This window comes from Lygodium microphyllum, chromosome 28 (assembly GCF_053477565.2).
Source record: "Lygodium microphyllum isolate KBCC chromosome 28, Lygodium_microphyllum_v1.1.10, whole genome shotgun sequence".
In the NCBI taxonomy this organism is placed as follows: Eukaryota; Viridiplantae; Streptophyta; class Polypodiopsida; order Schizaeales; family Lygodiaceae; genus Lygodium; species Lygodium microphyllum.
This window is the reverse complement of record NC_141162.1, coordinates 120,289,662-120,311,433: the sequence shown is the minus strand read 5'-3', so window position 1 is coordinate 120,311,433 and position 21,772 is coordinate 120,289,662. Positions and strand designations below refer to the sequence as shown.

Below are 21,772 nucleotides of genomic sequence, written 5' to 3'. Positions count from 1 at the left end.
GATGGGGGATACTGGCACTATACGAATCGGTAACGGGCCGAGTTCGGGCACCAGGAGGGCTGTCAAAGGAGATAACCAGCACCATCGGAGTCAAGCAGGGATGCCCACTCTCACCCACCCTATTTGGCCTCTACATTGATGAGATCTCAGAGTACATAGATAGATTGGGCGAGGAGGGATCGAGCCTGGGAGGGACACTCATACCCATCTTATTATATGCGGACGACATAGTCCTCATCTCCAGCACACTCGAAGGGCTACAGGGCCAACTAGACGCACTACAGGCCTTCTGCCAAGACAAAGACCTAACTGTGAACCTGGGAAAAACCAAGGTCATGGTGTTCAACACGTCAACCCAATGGCTTCGACAGTCGGTACCCCCCTTCACATATGGCGGAGAGACCGTGGACATGGTCCAAAGATACGTCTATCTGGGGATTACATTCTCTGGACCGAGATTTACCCTGAGAAAAACCGCAGAAGATAGACTAACCCGAGGCTATGCAGCCCTCGGGTCAATGGAGAACCAATGTGCCCGCATACAGTTCCAAGAACCCCAGACAAAGCTCTGGCTTTTTGACACCTTGGTCACACCAGCCCTCCTATACGGGGCTCCCATATGGGGGTCCAGTCTCTACCACACGCGGAGGGCCCCACAGGATCAGCCACGGCCTAAGGAGGAGGCCACCTATGAGGGATGGGAGCAGATGGAGAGACCCTTAATACTTATGATCTCACGGATGATCCAAAGCAAGCCCTCCGTACCACACGAGATCATCCACGTAGAGCTGGGGACACCGCCCCTCGTGGCTGAGGCCCTCTTCCAGACCGTGACCTTCTTGCGCCGAATATGGGACCTGCCCCGGCACCAGTACCCCAAACTGACCCTGAAGTCATCCAAACAGCTAGCAACACAAGGGGACACTGAGTGCTGGTATGCCCGAACAGAGACCTGGCTACGGCCCCATGGTCTGCACATGGACCACCTCCCCCTACTACAATACAGCCTAGACTGCCCACACTTGGAGCTCAGCCGAGAGGAGGTAAATCGCATCACCAGAATGGATATCATCCAAACAATCACGGCCAGGACATGGATGACCCCCACGTCGGAAGTAGGAACCAAGAAGGCTTTCTACCGAGAACACTTCCTGCACATCTCCCCAGATGGCTTCATCATCCGCCCAAGCTACATGGACACACACCTGTCTCACGGGGTCAGAAGTGCCATCGGACAGATCCGCACGTCCTCCCCCCAGAAGACCGAATCTGTCAGCTCTGCCATCTCGAGCCAGAGACAGAGGAACACTATATCTGTAGATGCCCAGTGTACTACAAAACCCGGGGACGCTTCCATTGCCTATTCAGCGAAGGATTCGGACCACTCTCCAAGGTGATGGAATTCAAAGACCAGAGATGCTTGGGGCTCTTTCTACTGGAAATACGACGCCACAGAGACCACCTCCTACGAACCACGGAGCAAAGACAAGGAGCCGCCAACCAATGCACACTCAACGAATTCTACCAAATACCAGCTACCCTCCCCACCACCGAGCCCCACCAGCCCAACCAGCCTCCCGACCCTCGGGGACCACCTTAGAAATAGCCACAACGAGAGGTAAAGCCCAGCAGGGACCTTCGTATGAAGGAAGGTACAGCCATGTTTATATATTTGAATGAGTTTAACCCTATTTTCAGCCAGCTAATTGCATTGGAATTTCACATTGATGAGAAGTTCAAGTGAAGAGCTTTTTACTCATGGAAGAGCTCAATAGGCAAAATATTTCAGCAAACAAGTCTTCTAATGCACTACATACTAGAGGCAAATCCCAACAAAAGGGTAATTCTGAAAACAAAGCATGCAGCAAGTCTCATGGAAAAAATGTAGAGTGTCATCATTGTGGCAAGAAAGGGCACTTCAAGTGGGATTGCTTTAAGTGAAAGAAAGAAAAGGACAAAGGCAAAAGCACTAATGATAGCAAAGATGAGAAAAGGACAGCCAACATGCAAAAAAGAGCAATGTGAACATAGAGGAAGTCATCGTAGTTGGTCACAAGAGTGACAGTGGCAATGACGTACTCTTTGCTTGTCCTTTTAGTGCACAGTCATTAATTGCATATTCAGATGATGACATGCACACTTGGATTCTTGATTCAAGTACTTCATTTTATGTAACACCACACCGTCAGTGGCTTTCTAACTACAATTATGGGAGACATGATGTTGTCCACTTAGGGGACAACTATGCATGTGACATTGTGGGGATTCGCAGTATGCAATTGGCATTTCAACATGGTTCAATGTTCACTCTACATAATGTGAGGCATGTACATAAGCATAGGGCAGCTAGATGATAAAGGCTATCACACCACTTTTGGAAAATAGCAAATGGAAGATATGGGCTCTAGGATTGTTACTAAAGACTCTAAAAGTGATACTCTATATCCATTACATGTGTCTAGTGTGTGTGATCATATTGTCACCATAACCCAGTAGCCAAGTGTGTCTTTGTGGCATAGTCAGTTGGGGCATATGAGTCAAACTAGAATGAAAGTGCTTTCTCATTTGGGCTATTTGTAGTATTTGAGACATGTTGGTTTTGATCATTCTGATCATTGCATATTTGATAAGCATTCTCATACATCACATAAAAAGTCACTTTCATTAAAATCTTCACCCTTAGAGTTGGTAGATTCAGATGTATATAGATGCTAAGGTTATCTCTAAGGAAAATAAACATTTTATCACATTTGTTAATGATGCCACAGGCAAAGGATGGGTTTATCTTATCTGTCCTAAAGAGACAAGGCATTACATAAGTTTAAAAAACTCCAAGCACTTACTGAAAATGTAACCAGCAAGACATTAAAGTGTCTTCGCTCTGACAATGGTAGGGAATATATGTCAAATGTTAGATATGCTCAATGCTCCATCCTCATAAGGTGCTACCAATGATCTATAGTAAGTTGTAAGGCTCCTGTTATAAGGAGAAGCCATGTGTGAGCACGGACATTGGGTGGGTCCTGACTTGTATGTCAAATGAGGTCTATGTGACTGGATGAAAATAGGTAATCTTTGTTGATCTAGCCTTTGGGTCAAATAGAGTAGTTATGCTGGTAGCAACTCAAGGCACAATGCATCGAGTTGCAGGGTGTGGGAGTTATCAAGGGCCCCTATTTTGGGATCCGAAGGCCACAGAAGCGGCCCCTAGCTGGGGGTCTCAGAGGGGCTAGCAACCCCCTTGACAAGGATCCAAGGGCACTGCCCCCAACCAATAGTAAAGGGAATATTCATTGGCCAACTAGAAAAGTTTATAATATGGTCGGACATGCCTACCAAACTACCTTCTCGAGCTATAAAAAGAAGACCCCTTTAAAGCCATCGCCAATCTATCTTTCACCCAGCCAGAGTTATTCTAGCTACTTGAAGCTCTTCGCCTATCCTCTGTTTGGATCGCCATCTAAGCTTCACAGTGGAAGCGCACAAGTGGACAAAGTCATCTTTATATCAATTCGTTTGAAATTAAAGCAGTCTTTGTTCTTCTCATATTTGTTGTGTATCCTCTACTCCTTGCTCAAATTCTATTCGTTGTGTCATATAATTTCTACATGGTATCAAAGGCCAGGGGGCTTTGAGGAGTGAAGAGTACGCGAGAGACAAGGGCTTCAACAATGAAGAGGAGAAATGTCATCTACTGCATCAAGTAGCGGTGCTGGCGTATCAAGTGGTACTATTACTATACTGGCAAATCAAACACTAGAGATTCGTCTACCAACCTTCAATCAAAGCAAGTTAGATGGTACAAACTATACTTTGTAGAAATTTAAGATTACAACTATCCTTGATTCTTATGAGCTTCTAGAGATTGTGTTGGGGACTGACCTAAAACCACAGTCCACCCCCAACCCATCAAATTTGAGTGTTATGATTCCTCTAAATGCAGATCTTCTACGAGCTTGGAAACAAAGGAACGTAGATATACTGTGTGTCTTAGTTACAAGCTATTCTAATAGTGTTTTGATATTGATTTAGCACACAACTAAGGCATCAGAGGCTTGGAACATATTGAGAAGTCAGTACAAAATGCCAAATCAAACAAGGATTCAAAACTTGGAGAATCAACTAGCAGCAAAGAAGTTTGTTGAAGGAGAGACAATTGAAGCATTCATCACTTAGATCAAAATCTACGCGACCAGATAGCTAGTGATACGATACAAAAGACTAGTGAGAAGCTAGCTCAGAGGTGTCTTCGAATTTGTACACCAAAGTTTGACGGATTGGTAATTGTCCTAAACACTCAGGTGAGACCCCAAGCATTGACGTTTGAGAAATTTTGTGCACTACTAATGAAGGAGTTGAGACTTAAAGCCCGAGAAGGTAGCAACGGTAGAGATATTGCATTCTCCGCCAATGCAAAAGGCAAAGATGGTTTCTCTACCAATGGTGACAAAAAGAATAAGGGTGATTAAAAAAAGTTTCAAGGAGATTGCTTCTACTATAAAAAGAAAGGACATGCCATTGTAGATTATCGTGTCAAGAAGGCAAATGAAAAGGATGGCACTATGAAGAATAAAGGGAATGAGACAGTCAATACAGCTGAAGTAGAGTTGAAAGTATGGCGACCATTAAGGAAGCGTGTTTATCGGCACAAGAAATATCTAATACTGACTCATAGGTATTGGATAGTGGTGCCTCCTATCACATGACAAACAAGAAAGGTCTATATAGTTCTATGAAGCTAGGTCTATATAGTTCTATGAAGCCTCTGCAAAAATCCATCATTGTGATAGTTGGAAATGATGCAAAATGCCCTACGGAGGACACAGGTACTATTTCCTTTGTTACTGCAAATGGTGAACTCAAGAATCTTTCAAATGTATTATACTTTCAAAAATTAAGAGAAATCTCCTATTAGTTGCTTCTATAACTGATCTTGGCCATGAGATAAGGTTCATTAAGACGACTGCAGAAATTATCAACAGTGCTGGCAAAGTTGTTGGCAAAGGAAAAAGAAGGAATAACCCGTATGAGCTAAGTGCTCTTACAACCACCATTGGTATGGGCACAAGTAAACTTTGGCATGAAAGATTTGGTCGCATTAGTTTTGCAGTGTTAAAGAAGATGCACAAGCAAGGTATGGTAGCTTACCTACTTGCAGTAACTGAAATGAAGGAACCGTGTGAACCTTGTATGATGGGCAAGCAACAGAGAAAGGCATTTCCACAACAAAGCGAGAATAAAGTGAAGGCTCCTCTGGAGTTGATGTATGCTGACTTGTGCGGTAAAATGCCTACAAAAGCCTTAGGAGGATCTTATTTTATATTGATCATCAACAACAATAGTAGGAAGATGTGGGTGTATTTCCTTCATGATAAGGTTCAAGCTTTTGGTAAGTTTAAAAAATGGCTAAAACTTGTTGAGAATGAAACAAGGCAAAGTGTAAAGAAGTTTAGAACAGGTGATGGTGAGTTCAACTCAAAGGAGTTTGAAGACTTTTGCGAGGGCAAAGGGATTAAGCATCAATTGACGACACCTCATACACCTCAATAGAATGGCATTATTGAACACCAAAATCACACCATTGTGGAAATAGCAAGATGCATGCTTAAGGGCAAGGGATTGCCTAACCAGTTTTAGACTGAAACTGCCAATACAGAAGTCTACATTCTCAATTGGAGTTGCACAAAGGGTTTGAAGGACAAAACTCCCCACGAGGCCTATTCTGGTAAGAAATCATTTGTCTCGCGTTTTAGAACTTTTGGATGTGAATGTTATACACATGTTCCAAAGGATAAGAGAAACAAGTTAAATCCAAAAAGCACAAAATGTATCTTCTTAGGTTATAGTGATGAGCAAAAGGCTTACAAATTGTATGACCAAGAGGCAAAGAATATCATAACGAGCCGTGATGTGGTGTTTAAGGAGCAGCCACATACAATGAAGAAGGAAAATATAAGCTCTTCTACTTTATCATTTAGCGAAGAAGTAGTCCACTATGAACCTATCCCAAGAGCTGCCCCTACTCTCAAGGAGGAGAAAGCATCGTCTTCAGATGATGAGGACAAAGTTCACCAACCTACAATCATACTACTGGAAAAGCCATTGCCCTCATGGGTGAAGAGCTCTATGATCGCAGTAATCCTATGTCTACTATAGTTTAGGAAAAGACTGATGGACCAAGAAGGTCTTCGAGAAAAGAGGAGCAAAGAAAGGATTCTGCTCACATAGCCAATATGGCCTTGATAGCTGAGATTATGAGAGAAGTAAAGGAGCCCATAGACTTGGAAGAAGCACTTGCCAATCCAATATGGAGAGCAGCTATGCAAGCTGAGTATAACAACATAATGAAAAATGACACTTGGGAGCTAGTGGATTGGCCATAAAAGAGGAAGATTATTGGCACCATGTGGGTCTGGAAAGTAAAGTACAAGGCTGATGGTAGCTTTGAAAAGTACAAAACCTGATTAGTTGCACAAGTATTTTCACAGGTTAAAGGATTTGATTTTCAAGGATCATTTGCTCCAACTTCTAGAATGACCACTATTCACACAGTACTTGCAGTGGTTGCTCATAAGAAGTGGCCAGTTTACCAAATGGATGTCAAATCAACATTCCTGAATGGTGACCTCAAGGAGGAGGTGTACATGGCTCAACCACCAAGATTTACGGCCATCTATTCTATGAACAAAGTTTGTAAGCTAAAGAAGGCATTGTATAGGCTAAAACAAGCCCCTAGAGCATAGTACTAGCGAAAAGATAAATTCTTTCTAGGTTTGAATTTCAAAAGATGTGCCTCAGATGCTAACTTGTATGTTTACAGACATAGTGAAAAGTCCGTAGTGATTGTCATATATGTGGACAACCTTCTTATTACAAGTGACTATGAAAATATGATCCATCGAACTTGAAAAGCTTTAAGCTCTAAGTTTAAAATGACAGACTTGGGCTTGTTTGGGGATTGAAGTCTGGCAAGAGCCTTAGCAAAATCTTCATCTCTCAAAAGAAGTATACATGAAAGATCTTAAAAGCATTTGGCATAACAGAGAGTAAGGAGATAGCTATACCTATGGAGATCAAAGTGAAGTTACCCATTGAGGATACATCAACACTAGCACACGTTAGGAGGTACAGGAGGTTGGTTGACAGCCTCATCTACTTGTGTAACACCAGGCTAGATATCAGTTTTGCTGTTGGTGTTTTGAGCAAGTTCTCAAACAAACCACGAGAAAGCCATTGGAAAGTTGGGATGCAGGTGCTCAGATACTTGAAGGGAACTCTTGACTATGGTATCACATACAAATCCAGAAGTGCTCTTATGGGGAAGTATGACTCAAATTGAGCAGGTGACAGTGATTCCATAAAATCAGTTTTTGGATATTGTTTTTCTTTAGGTTCAAGAATCTTCTCGTGGATCAATAAGAAGCAACCAATTGTGGCATTGTCTTCTACTAGAGTAGAGTACAAGGCAGCTTGCTTTGTTGCATGTGAAGCATTATGGTTAAGGAGAATCCTATGGCATATGGGAGTACAAGACGAAGATCCAACAGTGCTAAGATGTGACAATCAAAGTTGCATTGCCATTGCCAAAATCCAGTTTTTCATCCACGCGGCAAACATTTTCATATCCAATATCAATATATACGTGACTTGATCGAGAATGGGATAGTAGAGCTTGTCTACTGTCCAACGGAGAAGAATGGAGCATATATCTTCACCAACACTCTTACAAAGGATCTCCTTCGAATTCATCTTTAGAGACTCCGCATTGGACCGAGAATGTAGTTCATCACCTGTGGGTGGACATTGAGGAGAGGTGTTAGATATGCTCAATGTCCCACCCTCGTAAGGTGCCACCAATGATCCATGGTGCTCTAAGTTTTAAGACTCCCATTATGAGGAGAAGCCATGTGTAAGGAAAGACATTGGGTGGGTCCTAACTTATATGTCAAATGAGGTCTATGTGATTGGATGGTAAAAAGGTGACCTTTATGGTCTAACCTTTGGGTTAGACAAACCATTATACCGTGTAATTTCTACATCAAAAGCCTTTCATGCCTTTTGTGACAACTAAGAGATAAAGAGGGAGCTCACTCCCCCTTATAATCCACCCCAAAACGATGTTGTAGAGCGTATGAATAGGACTATTCAAGAGAAGGTCTATACTATGTTGTCTCATGCTACATTACCTCATGGATTTTGGGCAGAGGCTGTTATGACAACCGTACACTTGATAAATTAGTCACTAAAAAGGTCTTTGGGGGAGAGAGTTCCTCAAAAAGTGTGGTCAAGCAAGCCACCTTCCTATCCATACTTGAGAGTGTTTGGTTGCGAGGCATTTGTGTACATATGCAAGGAACAACGCAGCAAATTGAAGCCAAGGCCCTATAAATGCATTTTCCTAGGATATGGTGACGAGGGAGAAATGGGATATAAGTTATAGGATCCCGAGAAAAGGAAAATTATACACAGCAATGATGTTATCTTTCGGGAAGATCGCATGCATAAACAACCCGAAAAGACAAAGGAAGTCAATAGGATTGTGTTCCAAGAAGAAATACATGTAGGATAGCAAAGAGTGCCCACTGTGTAGCAACAAATACCTGCTGTAAATTATCCTATAAATGCAAGGAATGATGCTAAAATTGATCAGCAAAAAGTTTCCCATGATATACCACAATTTCAGCAAGAAAATGGGCCATTAGAACAACCAAAAGAGGCAAGATAGCATGCTGAACTAGTTGAACAGCAAGTTGTTAATGCAAATTTGCAAGCTAAATAGCCAGTAAACACTAATCATTGGGTCCCCGTCGGTTGACCAGAAATACCAAATAGCCAGATACGTTTGTTCTTGGTGCAAATTATGTTGCAGATTATGTTATGTTAACAAACTGTGGTGAACCGTTATGCTTCAAGAAATCAATGGACAAAGAGGACAGCAAGAAATGGTACAAAGCTATGCTGTTAGAGATGGAATCTCTAAAGAAGAAAGGTCAATTCTAGTTCCTCACCAAAGTACAAAGCACAACTTGTTGCAAAGAGGTACAAGTAAGAACATGGGATTGACTTTGAAAATATATTTTCTCTTGTAATCAAGATGACAACTTTGCAAACCATATTGGACTTGGTTGCATGTGAGAATATAGTACTCATACAGATAGATGTAAAGACTACCTTCTTACATTGTGATCTGCATGAGGACATATATATACAACCAGAAGGTTTTGTGGCCAAGGGGCAAGAAAAGATTGTATGTAAACTCAACAAAAGCTTGTATGGGCTGAAACAAGCACCGCGTGAATGGTATCATAAGTTTGATACATTCATGAAATCTCAAGGAGTTAAAAAAAGTCAAGTGGGTCACTGCTTATATTCCAAGAAGGCTCCAGATGACAGCCTTATTATACTGATTTTGTATGTGGATGGCATATTGATTGGTGGTAGGGAAATTCATGCATTAGACACATTGAAGCAGAACTTACATAGCAGTTTTGACATGAGGAATCTTGGTGAGCAAATAATATCCTTGGCATGCATATACTCGGGGATAGATCGAAAGGTCTTTTTTATCTGTCACAACAAAAGTATGTATCCAAGGTTTTGCAACATTTCAATATGGAGGGGGAGGAAGTAATTGGTGTATCATTGCCTCCATATGTAAAACTTAGTGTAGAGGATAGCCCTGCATCTGATGATGAGAAGGTTGAAATGGCCAAGATTCCGTATGCTTCAACTATGGGTAGCTTGATGTATGCTACGGTTGCTACACATCCTGACATAGCATTAGCGGTGGAAGTGGTTAGCAGGTACATGGCACATCCTAGTAGAAAGCATTGGAAAGCAGTGAAAGGTATCATGAGATATCTTAAGGGCACAAAGGATCTGTGCACCTGCTTTGAAAAGCAGAAGGCATCTATCTTTGGCTTTACGGATGCAAACTATGCTGGTCATGCTTACTACAAAAAGTCTACTTCAAGGTATGTATTGACTTTCACAAGGGAAGCAATTTCCTAGATTTCCACGCCATAGAAGTGTATTGCATTGTCTACTACAAAAGCAGGGTATGTGGCTGCCACTGAGACATGCAAGGAGGCTTTATGGCTTTCACGTTTGGTCAAAAAGCTTGGCATTACCGAGACCCATGTCCTCCATTGTGATAGTCAAAGTGCTATCATGCTAGCACGGAACCCTGTCTTTCATGCAAAGACGAAGCACATATAAGTGAAGTATCACTTTATCAAGGACGTACTTGACATGAAAAGCATTGAGCTTGTCAAGGTACATACAAATGATAATCCTGCGGATCTTCTCATTTACGAAGGGTCTTTCAATAGAGCGATTTGCTCATTGCCAACAAATGATAGGGTTGGATAGTATACGTATTTCAGCTTTGTACATACTTAGACTTAGTTGATTCTTTTCTTCAACCTTAAGGCATGCTACCTTTAGATGGGAGGTTATTGGGAATAAAGAGCCACCATGCCTTTTATACATGCTTAGGTGTGAATGCACCCTTAGCACTTGTACTTTATATATATCTATCTAAAACCCTAAAAGAGATACACTTATTGTACCCACACTATAAAGAAATACTCTGACACAAATACACGAATAACAATTGTATGACAAAGCACAGACTAATAAAAGAACACAATTAGGGTTAGGATAACTCAGAGACAATGAACACAAAAAATAACCGAAGTGATATAACTGCTAAATATACAATGCTTATGCAACAAACACACTATGGAGTGAATGAATACTGAACCTTGAACTCCTGTATCTCAAGGATCAAGGCAGAGGTAATGAGCTAGAGAGTGTATCATACTCTGAACGGATCCCGAATCACAACAAGGTAGCCTCTCGATGTCGAACACCAGCAAACGCAGCAGTGAGAAGTTGGATCTGATGCACATAGCAGTGAGGAGAGAGAGAGACTAAAAACGCAAGCTACAAGAGAAAGAAAGACTAAAAACGCAAGAAAAACCAGCAGCAGCACTCAATATGCTGAAATCAGCTCCAAACAATGTGTGGTAGGCTGAAAACAGGCACCGGACTGTTATAGACAGCAATGGCCAGCTTGGACTGCGATGTCCTCCGCGTCCAAGTGTGGGCAGCAAGCTGAAATACCTAAAATCCGCAAAAACAAGATTATTTTTTGAATGGAGAGTGATCAACAACAATCGCTCTGCTGTAAACAGCTGCAAACTACAGATGGAAGGCTAGAAACAGGCGCCAGACTTTAGATGACAGCAAGGGACAACTGAGACTCTGATGTCCTCCGTGAAAGGGGTGTGGGCAGCAAGTTGAAAACACCTGAAACCTGCAAAAACAAGATTGAGGCCTGAAAGGAGGGCAACATACGTATTTATAGAAAGTTTGGGCCCTCCCAAGTGGGCTTGTGCTTATGGGACACAAAAACTCTCTAGGATGGCGTTTCGTTTAAATAAACAAGATTTCCTCATTAATTAAGCAAGTTTTGGGGCTGTTTAAGTAAGCTAATGCATTTTTAGCTCAACACACACATTGTGCATCACTCTCTCTACTCTCTACTACTACTCACCTCTTTCTCTCTCTCTCTGCCATCGCCATTGCTAACCATCACATCTCCACTACGCATCCGTCACTTCATGTAGGCACCTACCCACTTAGAATCACTCCAACCAAAGAGAGTAATCCCCTCCATACATGATTCTGTAGGATCAAGTCCCCTGTAAGTAATGAAGAATGCACAAGGCCACGCTCCAATGCTCCTAAGTGGGAGTCTTCATGAAAGAAGACAACAAAGCCACAACAAAAGAAATATTCAGCTAACTGTGAATGAGCCAGATGAGGGAGCCAACAAGACACCTGTAATGGGTGGCATCTATAAGGGGAACTCCGGTTGCCAAAATCTTAGACTTTGGGTCCATGGGGCATTAAATAGGACAACAATCAACCATTACAAACTCTAAGAGAAGCTTGAAAATATACTTGTGCTACAAAATAAAAATGTCATGTGCCAGCTGATAAATCACCAATCCAAGGAAAAAGTGAAGGATCCCGAGATCCGTCGTGTCAAACACCTATCGCAAAATCTTTAAAGTACGATCAACCTCCTGAGTATGGCTCCCTATAATGATAAGATTATCCACATACAAGATAAGCAAAACACACCTATCACCCTCAATCTGGAAATATAGGTTGAGATCATGAGCAGATCCATGGAAGCCACTCTGAAGAAAGAAGCAATCGATCCTCTAGTACCAAGCTCTGGGAGCTAGCTTTAGGCCATAGAGAGGGTCTTCTGCAATCTATAAACATGGTCCTTCTTCTCCTGCACAAGAAAACTAGGAGGCTAGGAAACATAAATCTCCTCCTCAAGGACACCATTCAAGTAGGCAGACTTTACGTCCATCTGATAAACGGGCTAGCGGTGGTGAGTGGCAAGAGCCAAAATAACTTGAATAGTAGACATCCGAGCCATAGGTGCAAAAGTCTCAAAATAGTCAAACCCTTCCCTCTAAGTAAAACCCTTGGCAACAAGCCTAGCTTTGTGCTTGTCCAAGGAACCATCTACAAGGTACTTGGTCTTATAGACCCACTTCACACCTATCACCTTCTGCTTCGAGGGGCACAGAACCAGCTCCCAAGTCTGATTACACTCGATGGAATTGAGCTTCTCCTACATGGCCTAATGCCAAATATCCTGTGGTGCGTACAAGAGCCTCCTCAACTGTAGTAGGCTCACGATCATGAAGAAGTTGTGACATAAGAGCATAGTCCACGCAAAGTAAACTATTCTGTCGGGCATGTAAGCGAGCTGATCTGCGTGGACTTATAGAAGAAGCAGGAAAGTGAGAAACACTTGAATCTTGCATGAGCTGTCGGTACCAACAGGGAATCCGAATAGGCTCATCTTGCTATGAGGAGACTGTATAGCCTTCGGTACCTACAATGCACATGTCGGAAGTAGGGACTCCCCCTCATCAAGGGAAGGAATATCCTCATTTAAAAAAGGCACCCCTACTGACGGCTAAGCATCCCTAGAAGACTCCGGAGGGGAGGCAAAAGGGGTGGAAGAATGCGATGAAGTAGAAGTAGTCACATCCATCGTCAAAGGTGGTAGGGAAGCCGAAGTAAAGGATGGAGAAGGAGGGGGAGGAGCCGAAGACGAAGAAGGGATGTGAAGAGGCAACCTAGAAGGAAGAAGTGAAACTAAAGGTGAGGAAGGGTCAGTCGATGACGAAGAATCACCTATAATAGAACCATCAATAGAATCCTCTAAGGCCGAAGCCTCATCAAAGATCACATCCCTGCTCACCTCAAGCTTGCATGTTGTCGGGTCGTAGAGTCAATAGCCCTTCGTAGTAGTATTATACCCCACGAATATAAGCTTCCTGGACTTCGAGTCAAGCTTCACCTTCCTCTTCTTATTGCCAATATGGACAAATGCATCACATCCAAAGATGCAAAAATGAGACATGGAAGGCTTTCGACCAAAAAAAGCCTCATAAGGAGTCATGTCCTATAACGTAAAAGTCAAGGAGTAGTTGCAGATATAAACTGCAGTAGCCACTGTCTCACCCCACAGGGTATGAGAAAGACCTCAATGCTCTAATTGTGAGAGTGCACAATGGAAGAAGGAACTCGAACACAGAGGAAGAGAGAGACAATCTGCAAGAGAAGAAGAAAAGAAACCTACACTAAACAAGGAACAAATGTTGAATACAGAAGGAGGACTCATCAATCCTTGCATGCAACCCACAGCATCAATGAGGGCACCAAATCAGGCTCATGATGACGGCAGCACCAAAGACGGAGGAAGATGATGGAGTCCGAGTGTGCATCTACTAAGGAAGGAGGGAAGATTATAATCTAACTGACTGCCAAGTGAAAAATGACTATAAATAGCCAAAAATCCCAAAATTTGGCCAACCCGAAATTTGGGGCCAAAAATATGTCCGACCAGCATTTAATGCTGATACCAACATTTAGTGCTAGTAAAAATGTCAAAATGCTTAGAAAATTCCTGGAAAGGATGAACAATGCCCGGAAAGTGAGGTAGAATAGAGAAACTGCCCTAGAAAATGCACATAAAATCCCGACTAGAGGAGAAAATGCACTGAAATGCAATAAACTTAGTGCTCTAGAATGAGCTACCTCCTCCGTCAAAACAAGTGACAAACAAGTCAGAGATCCTAAAGTCCTCATCTAACTCAAACTGAGGCTCACAGGCAGGAGATGACAAGGCATGACAAACATCACTACTAGCATGCTCTAGCATCAATCGTGTCATCTCTAGTATGGTCCGATTCGCACGCTCCACCACACCATTCTCCAAAGGTATGTTCAAATGGGTATACTCCACCCGTACGCCATGATCCCTGCAAAACTGAAAAAACAGAGAAGAACTAAACTCGCCACCATGATTTGCTCGTACACCACGAACTTTGAAAGTAGTATGTATCTCCACAAACACCTTCCACTTGTAGAAAATGGGAGTACGTCTAGCTCTTGTACTCCAAAAAATAAGGCCACACATAATGACTTAAGTCATCTATAATCAGCATCAAATACTTGGCCTTTCCAAGGAAGGCCGTGCCCATAAGGCCACAAAGGTCGGTGTGAACCAACTCAAGCGGGGGGGTAGAAGCCCTCCTAGTGGCAACCTAGGGATGTGGCTACCTATGTTGCTTGCCCCTCAAACAGCTAGGGCACAAAGTGTGAATAGAAGAAAAATCAAGAAGTCCCTCCACCATCTTCTTTCGAGAAGCCCGTTTGATCGCATCAAAGTGAAGATGACCATAACGAGCATGCCAAAGCATCCCAAGCTCATGGGAAGACCACGTGGCTAAGGCTGTGAGTGTGTAAAGCCCACCCTCTTGGGAGCCTGTCCAAAGAACGGTACCTATAGAAGCATCCTCCACTATCACTGCATCTTGTGTAACGACCACACGAGTACCAAGCCATGTAAGACCATAAACAAACAATAGGCTAAAACCTAGATCCGACACATAGAGAACTTTGGTCAAATAAGATTTTCTCACGAGCAATAAAGAAATAGTTCCCACTCCTCCAACGGGAACTGTAGAGTTGTCATCAATGGTGAAGGTGGCCCCTCTGGCACTGGGGTCCTAAAGCCAATCCTGTCTACAATTCATGTGAGAAGAGGCTCCATTGTGAACGAGCCAAGGCTTCTCCTGAGTGGAAGAACCAAGAGCTATATCCTCCTTGGCAAATACATGCACAAAGACAGTCTCTGTCATTGTCGGAACAACCTTTCAATCCTTTTTCTTTGGCTTCAAATCGGGATACTTTTGCCAACACTTTTCCTTGGGATGAGTGGCCTTTCCACAACGTAGAGGCACTTGGGCTTCTTCTCCTTCTTCTCATCCTTCTTGTCCTCTTGCTTCTTGTCCTTGGCCTATACCTTCTTCATCTTCCTGCCACCTGTACCTGCAGTAAATGCCTTGGTGAAGCGGGGGACATGCACCCCAACCTCTTTGAGTCAATCGTCATCCTCCAAGACATTGTGAAAGCTCCTTCCATAAGAGGGTCTCATGGGTCCTCGATGTGATAAGACTCGTGTAGAAGACATCGAACCAAGGAGACGGCAACTAAGTCAAAAGGATCATAACCATGACTTCAAAGAATATCATCTGACCAAGAGAGGCAAACTCACCTCTCATGTCCTCCATCTTCGTGATGTGCTCCTTCATAGAGGAGAAATCATCAAGATTGAGCATCCGCAACTTCTTCTCCAGGGAAATCTTGTGGGCAAACGTCTTAGGTTGATACAAAGATGCAAGCTTCTTCCACACTTTTGTCGCGGTCTTCAACTTGTGAACATACACAAGGACAAAATCCTACAGACTCATAAAAAGGAAGGATAGAGCTCAAGAGTTTAACCGATCCCACCAGGGTGCACAGTCCATAGAAGTTCCATCTGCAAGATCCTCCTTAGGATGAGGGATGGAATCTAAAACAAGAGCCTAAAGATCAAAGGTGTCAAGTATACAATCCACCTTACATGACCACAACGAATAGTTCGAACCATCAAGTTTGTATTCTTTGCGTAATGAAGGTAAGACAAGCACCTATACCGAAGGTATCAAGATGATATCTTCACTAAGGACGGAGCCTTCTGTGAAAGACGAATAGAAAGGGAGACGGGTGGGTGACTCCTCATGCTGATTATAAGCGCGAGAATCGCGTCTCCACTTTGAAGAGTATCTAAAAGAAACTCCTCCTCTGAGTCATCAAAGCCCGTGAACTAGTAAGATATCTTCAAACCTGCAATCACCCAAAATGCTGTGTTTGATAGAGAATCAACTCTCACCTGCCACTAGGAAGCTGTCACCTACACAAAAAGTTGTTGCCTACAGTTGAAAGCTATCGCCGAGTCTCAGGAAGCTGTCACCTGCAACAATATGTTGGTGCCTGCACTAGTTAGTGAACACCAACAAAACCGCAAATTTGTGTTTTGATCAAAATGCAAAAGTTGATGCTGCCTAATGCTAGAAAGTTGTCGCCTGGTCCCTAGAGACTATCACTTGGCTGCCTGGGGGTGCAAATGGGTAATAGATGACCTATTCTTATAGTAAAGACAGTAAATGCAAGCTGAAAATGTGTGTTTGGGAAATCCGGGCTGCTCCTCCATGATGAAAACCTGCTCTTTTGCAAGAAATCTCTAGACTATATCCTCACTTAGGCAATGATACCATATGAGAGTGCACAACGGAAGAGAAACATGAATACAAATAGAAGCACAAGGAGAGAGAGAGAGAGAGAGAGAGAGAGAGAGAGAGAGAGAGAGAAGAAGAAGCAGAGGATGAGGGAAGAATACTACACTGACTAAAGAAGAGTGTTGATACAAGGATGATGGACTTACCAATCCCTGCACACAGCCCAAAGAGTCAATGAGGGCACCAGATCAGGCTGATGACAATGGCAGCACCAAGCACAAAGAGATGGAGTGTCGGAGTGTGCACCTGCAAAGGGAAAACTAAAGACTAAAGAGTGTATCTGCTAAGCAAGGAAGGGGTGGCTATAAATAGCCATAAATGCCCAAATCTGGCCAACCTGCATTAGTGGAGGTCAAAAATGCTGATCACATAAAAAGAAATGCCATAATAAATAGGGGACACCCCGAAAAAAATCCCAAATAACAAAGACAATGTCTCACGGGTGTAGGCAGAGACTGTGGAAAGCAGTAACTGGCCTGGTAATACACACAGGAAGCCAACAAATAAAGAAAATCCACCTAAACTGCTAGAGCTCCTATGTCTCCGTCAAACTCTGACACGAGCTCACAACTAGGAGATGAGACTGACTGACATGACTAACATAGGCAGGCTAACAAAACCAAGACAATGCCAAGAGCTGCCATAGCATCTTTCAACAAAGGCCAATACACAACATGACACCCTTCCACCTCCACCCACACAAGACATTCCCGTTGGAGCAACCATTGGAAATCTACCATCGGTCTCCATGGCACAACATGGACCGAATATCTATTAAAGAGCAAAGGCAACCTTGACAAGAGATCATCACGATACTTTGCTGATTTTAGCGGCACCTCATAAAAACCCCGTAGTGCCACAAAAATTCCATCCGCACAATCCCCCTGCAACATTGACTACAGACACTAATGGATCCAATAAAGTATCAAGATTCAAGATCCCACTTGTAAAGAAGAGGATAACTCCTCTTTCATAGAATGCTGAAAAGAGGTGGTAAGCTGCTCATTATCAGCCAATGTTGTCATAAGCTGCCCATATCAGCCATATGTGACAACATTGTGAGAACGGGATGGGTAGCAAGGGAAAATAAGAAGGGGCTCAAAGGACAGCCCTGTTTGACTGATCCTACCAGAACAAAGGGCTCAGTGACCCCACCATTCATAATGACTCAAGAAGAGGCATCCCTACTGATAGTGTATATAAAGTGAGACATACAAGGCCCAAAGCTCATAGTCTGCATGAGATCAGCCAGACAACAAAGTCAAATACCACCAAGGTAACCAGCACTCAGGTGATGAACAGCCACAGTGCCCCCCATCCCTCTATCCAACAGATGTAAGACGATGCAATAAACAATACCAACGAGGAGTGCCTATATACAGGCAGCAGTGGAGCCAACAAAATGACCAGATCAGCTGATGAAATGTAGCCACCTACTGTGGAAATGTGCTGCCCACGATGCCACTGAAATGTGCAGCCTGCCACCCACTAAAGGCCCACTGAAATGCACACTAAAGAGGTAGGTGCCCAAATACCCATGATATGTACAAGCTGACGCCCTCACCATAGGTCACAAGTCTACAGTGTCACTTTATGGTGTTGATCTACTCCTAGTTAGAGAGGGCTGCAGGTCAATTTCAAAGGTCCCATATGTTCTATGGTATGAGTATTACTCCTCTACTTCTAGACAGACATGGCCAGATGTCAGTTTCTAAGGTGGTTTATGTTCCAGATTTGGGTTCCCTCTGCACCTAGAATTTACAAAGACCAGGACTCTATCCAGGATGATGGAAAACAGACTTTGGCAGCATGCATCTTGAACTTGTAGAGCCGCAGTCTGCTAAATCACAATACTCAGATGCAGCGAGCAATGAGTCTAGAGTCTAGATAATGCAAAAAATGACCTAAGAAGGTTTAAGAACTTGGCACTCTTGTTCTCCGAGAGAGGTCAGGGCAAACAGCTTGCAGGACAAACACAACAGCCCACATCCTCCATACTGGCTTGATAAAACTTGATTGACAGCCAGGTTTGACTGCAAAACAGCCAAGTATGCCCACAAGTTTCCTGCTGGTCCAGTAAAGGTGTTGAACTGCTTACGAAGCTGAGGTTTGTGGAATGCCTCAGCTTACTTCCTTGTTAAGTGCAGTTACATCACAAGATAAGCAGCAAACATTGGCCACAGCTATGCAGGCTTTAGCAAGGCCTTTGATGCAGCAATATGAAATCATTGACTAATTAGACTCTACCTTTTTTAACCCTGTGGTGATGTAAAGTTTATTTCCAACCAGTATGTCTCATTACACTCACTAATTACAGTCACATGCATTGAAAGTTGCAATTCATGCATCATGCTACAATGTGAAATTTAATCCCTGAAATATAGTTACACACATTTATGCATAATGCAGGCCAATACAAAATATATGCCAGCACCCAAACCAACTGTTTCTAAACCTCCACCTTTTAAATCCTTAGTAATACCTTGTGTCCATGAGAGTTACAATGCTCAATAATGTGGCGTGTTCCATATGCAATGCTTTGAATGATGGCAAGGTAGAACAAGGCCAAATCCTTCTCACTATTATCCAGTGTCAGTCCAAATATCACTCCTTTTGACTTAGGATCTGCTATAGGAGACCTGGAATAAACTGAAGCTATTATGTTAAACTGCATTAATCAACCATGTTGAGCAAACCTGCTTGAAAAAATCACTTTGCAAAGAAGAGTGCCACAAGAGTGGTAATACCTGTTGCCGTGAAAATCAGGTAGAACATGCAAATCTCTTGTTAGAGCACTTAAGAACGGAATAGATGAACTGGATGCGAGTTTTTCAAGAAGACCATTTAGTAGTTCATAAATGGATACCTCTGCAACAGTTTTGTGGGTAGATATTTTCAGTAAGATAAGTTTAAATAAACTTCCATTTAAAACTTTAGTACAATTTGCACATTGCTTGGTTTACTTTGTGATGCTGCACGATTTGCCAAAACTGGTGCCACACCATGGTTCTCTATGACATGCTCTAGCAATGCTCCTGTAGCACTTTGACCACCCTCAGTCAACCAGAATTCAGGTATCATAGCTGCAATCCAATCAAGGTAACATTAGATCTGCAAAGACAGTAACTACAAAGATTCTGGCACATGTTAGCAACATTGATCTACCTGACCAATAAGGGCCCCATACACCTGGAATAAAGAGTTTCTCCCTTGAAACTGCCATATGACAAGTAGAAGTCCCACAAACAAGAACCATCCTATTGCACAGAGCTTCAGACTCCAATTTTTCTACAACCTTCACGTCTCCGGAGCCCAGGATCTCAGGATCTGAACCAGGACTCAGAAGTGAGAACTGAGGAGGAACACCTTCCATAACTCCGATACCACCTGCATGAGCATCGATTAAAGCTGTCCCAACTGGTGTGCCTTCTTGGAGCCCAAGTTCCTGCTTCAATATTCCATTATATTATGCTAGAGGAAAAGCCAAACTTTCAAAATGTTGCCATTGAGTTTTCTTTCAATGATGCATTAGTTTATATATTTCAATAAGGTGAGACATATATAGGCAATCCCTTATCATCCTTGAAAATAATTCTAGGCAATTTTCTAATCTCCCATTCAGGGAACTACAGTCAAGTTCATATTGAAGCTCGAGCTCAGCCATTGCCAGTATATATCAAGTCCAATTCATCGTATAAAAAGATTCTTGCCTTCGCAGCAGCTGCTGTGAGGCCAGCGCCCAAAGGATGACCAGGAAATGCCACACTTCCCCCTGGAAAATGAAGATAGCAAAAATTATTTGAGGATGGATTAACATTCTTTCCAACCAAAAGGAAAGTGGCTAGATTCAACATTCACAGGCACCAATTAACCATGTCTTAGGAGAAACCAGGAAAGGAATTTAGTCCAAAGCAATCGCATATGAAGAGAGCCAGTAAAGATGATCTGCGAACTATGATTTCAAGGTCCATATCTCAGCCAATAATCAACCAAAAACAGAAGCTTAGTGTCAAGTGAATGTCAAAATTTACACCAAACCCTTTAAATTTGGGGGAAAAGGTTTAAAAACTTCAAACTTCACTGCACTCTAGTTATGAAAATGCCAAAAAGTGTCAATAGGAATGTCTAAATTTTGGAAGATTTTTGTATTCACCTCCCCGAAAAGTTTTCCGTGTAACACTGACCTTAGCACATACAGCAGTTAAGAAAGATATGCCCAATCTTTGCTCACCTATTGTGTCATCTCTAGGGTTTTCTGCTAAACCCTAACCCTAATGTTAGACATGCTGCAGTATCAGATTTAGATTGTAAGAGTCTAAACCTCAATTGTAGCACTCTGATGTGTTAACAATATACAAAGAATTTGGAATCCCTATGTAGTGGAGCATAATTGCCTTAGCCAATGTGTGTGAAGGCCTATAAGTGTCTCCTTTCTGTGGGGAACTCCAGGCTGAACTTTAAGAAGTGACATATAGTTGGATCAAGGTCCTATTCATGTAGCAAGGAATTTAAAACGTGGAAAGGTTCAAGGTCCTGAAACTCTCTATAAATAGGCAGGCTATCCTCCATTCAGCCCAATCTCGTTTTTGCATGTTTCATGCCCTCTAGCTTCACTATCCATGCCCAGTTTGCAGAGGACATCTCAATCAAGGCTGCCCAACATTGTCTACATCCATCCGGCACCCATTTCCAGCCTTCATCGTGCAGTCTACATCATCTACTGCTGCTGTTCAGCCCCGACAACTGCTGCTGATCACTCACCCCACTGTCGCCAGCTGCCACATGGCAGCAACTGCTGCATTTACACCTACTGGCTGCCACCCTGCCCTTGTCAACTGCAGATATTGCTGTGTTTTGCTCTGCTGGCTGCCATACAGCCTACCACGTGACCTGCAACTACATCAACTGTTCTCTCTCTCCTCTGTACATCCAACACTGATCCAGCATCACTATTTGCTGTGTTTGCTGCTGTCCGACATCTTGAAGGCTGCCTTGCTACATTTTAGGATCCATTAGGAGTATGACACACTCTCCAACTCATTACCTTT

General features: G+C 42.9%; 1 protein-coding gene across 4 annotated transcripts in view; it reads right to left on the bottom strand.

Annotated features, from left to right (window-relative positions):
- LOC148011920 (FGGY family of carbohydrate kinase) overlaps nucleotides 1–21,772 on the bottom strand; it is a 58,186-nt gene that overhangs the window by 8,902 nt on the left and 27,512 nt on the right. For all 4 annotated transcript variants that reach the window (XR_015689290.1, XM_087670124.1, XM_087670123.1 and 1 more), the window contains exons 7-11: nucleotides 20,435–20,496; nucleotides 19,890–20,169; nucleotides 19,688–19,807; nucleotides 19,472–19,592; nucleotides 19,207–19,363 (exon numbers count right to left, since the gene is read on the bottom strand). Coding sequence is in view for 3 of the 4 variants with exons in the window: in XM_087670124.1 (XP_087526250.1) it covers nucleotides 19,207–19,363; nucleotides 19,472–19,592; nucleotides 19,688–19,807; nucleotides 19,890–20,169; nucleotides 20,435–20,496 (740 nt within the window). In the remaining variant the exon portion in view is untranslated. The remainder of the gene's footprint in view (nucleotides 1–19,206; nucleotides 19,364–19,471; nucleotides 19,593–19,687; nucleotides 19,808–19,889; nucleotides 20,170–20,434; nucleotides 20,497–21,772) is intronic.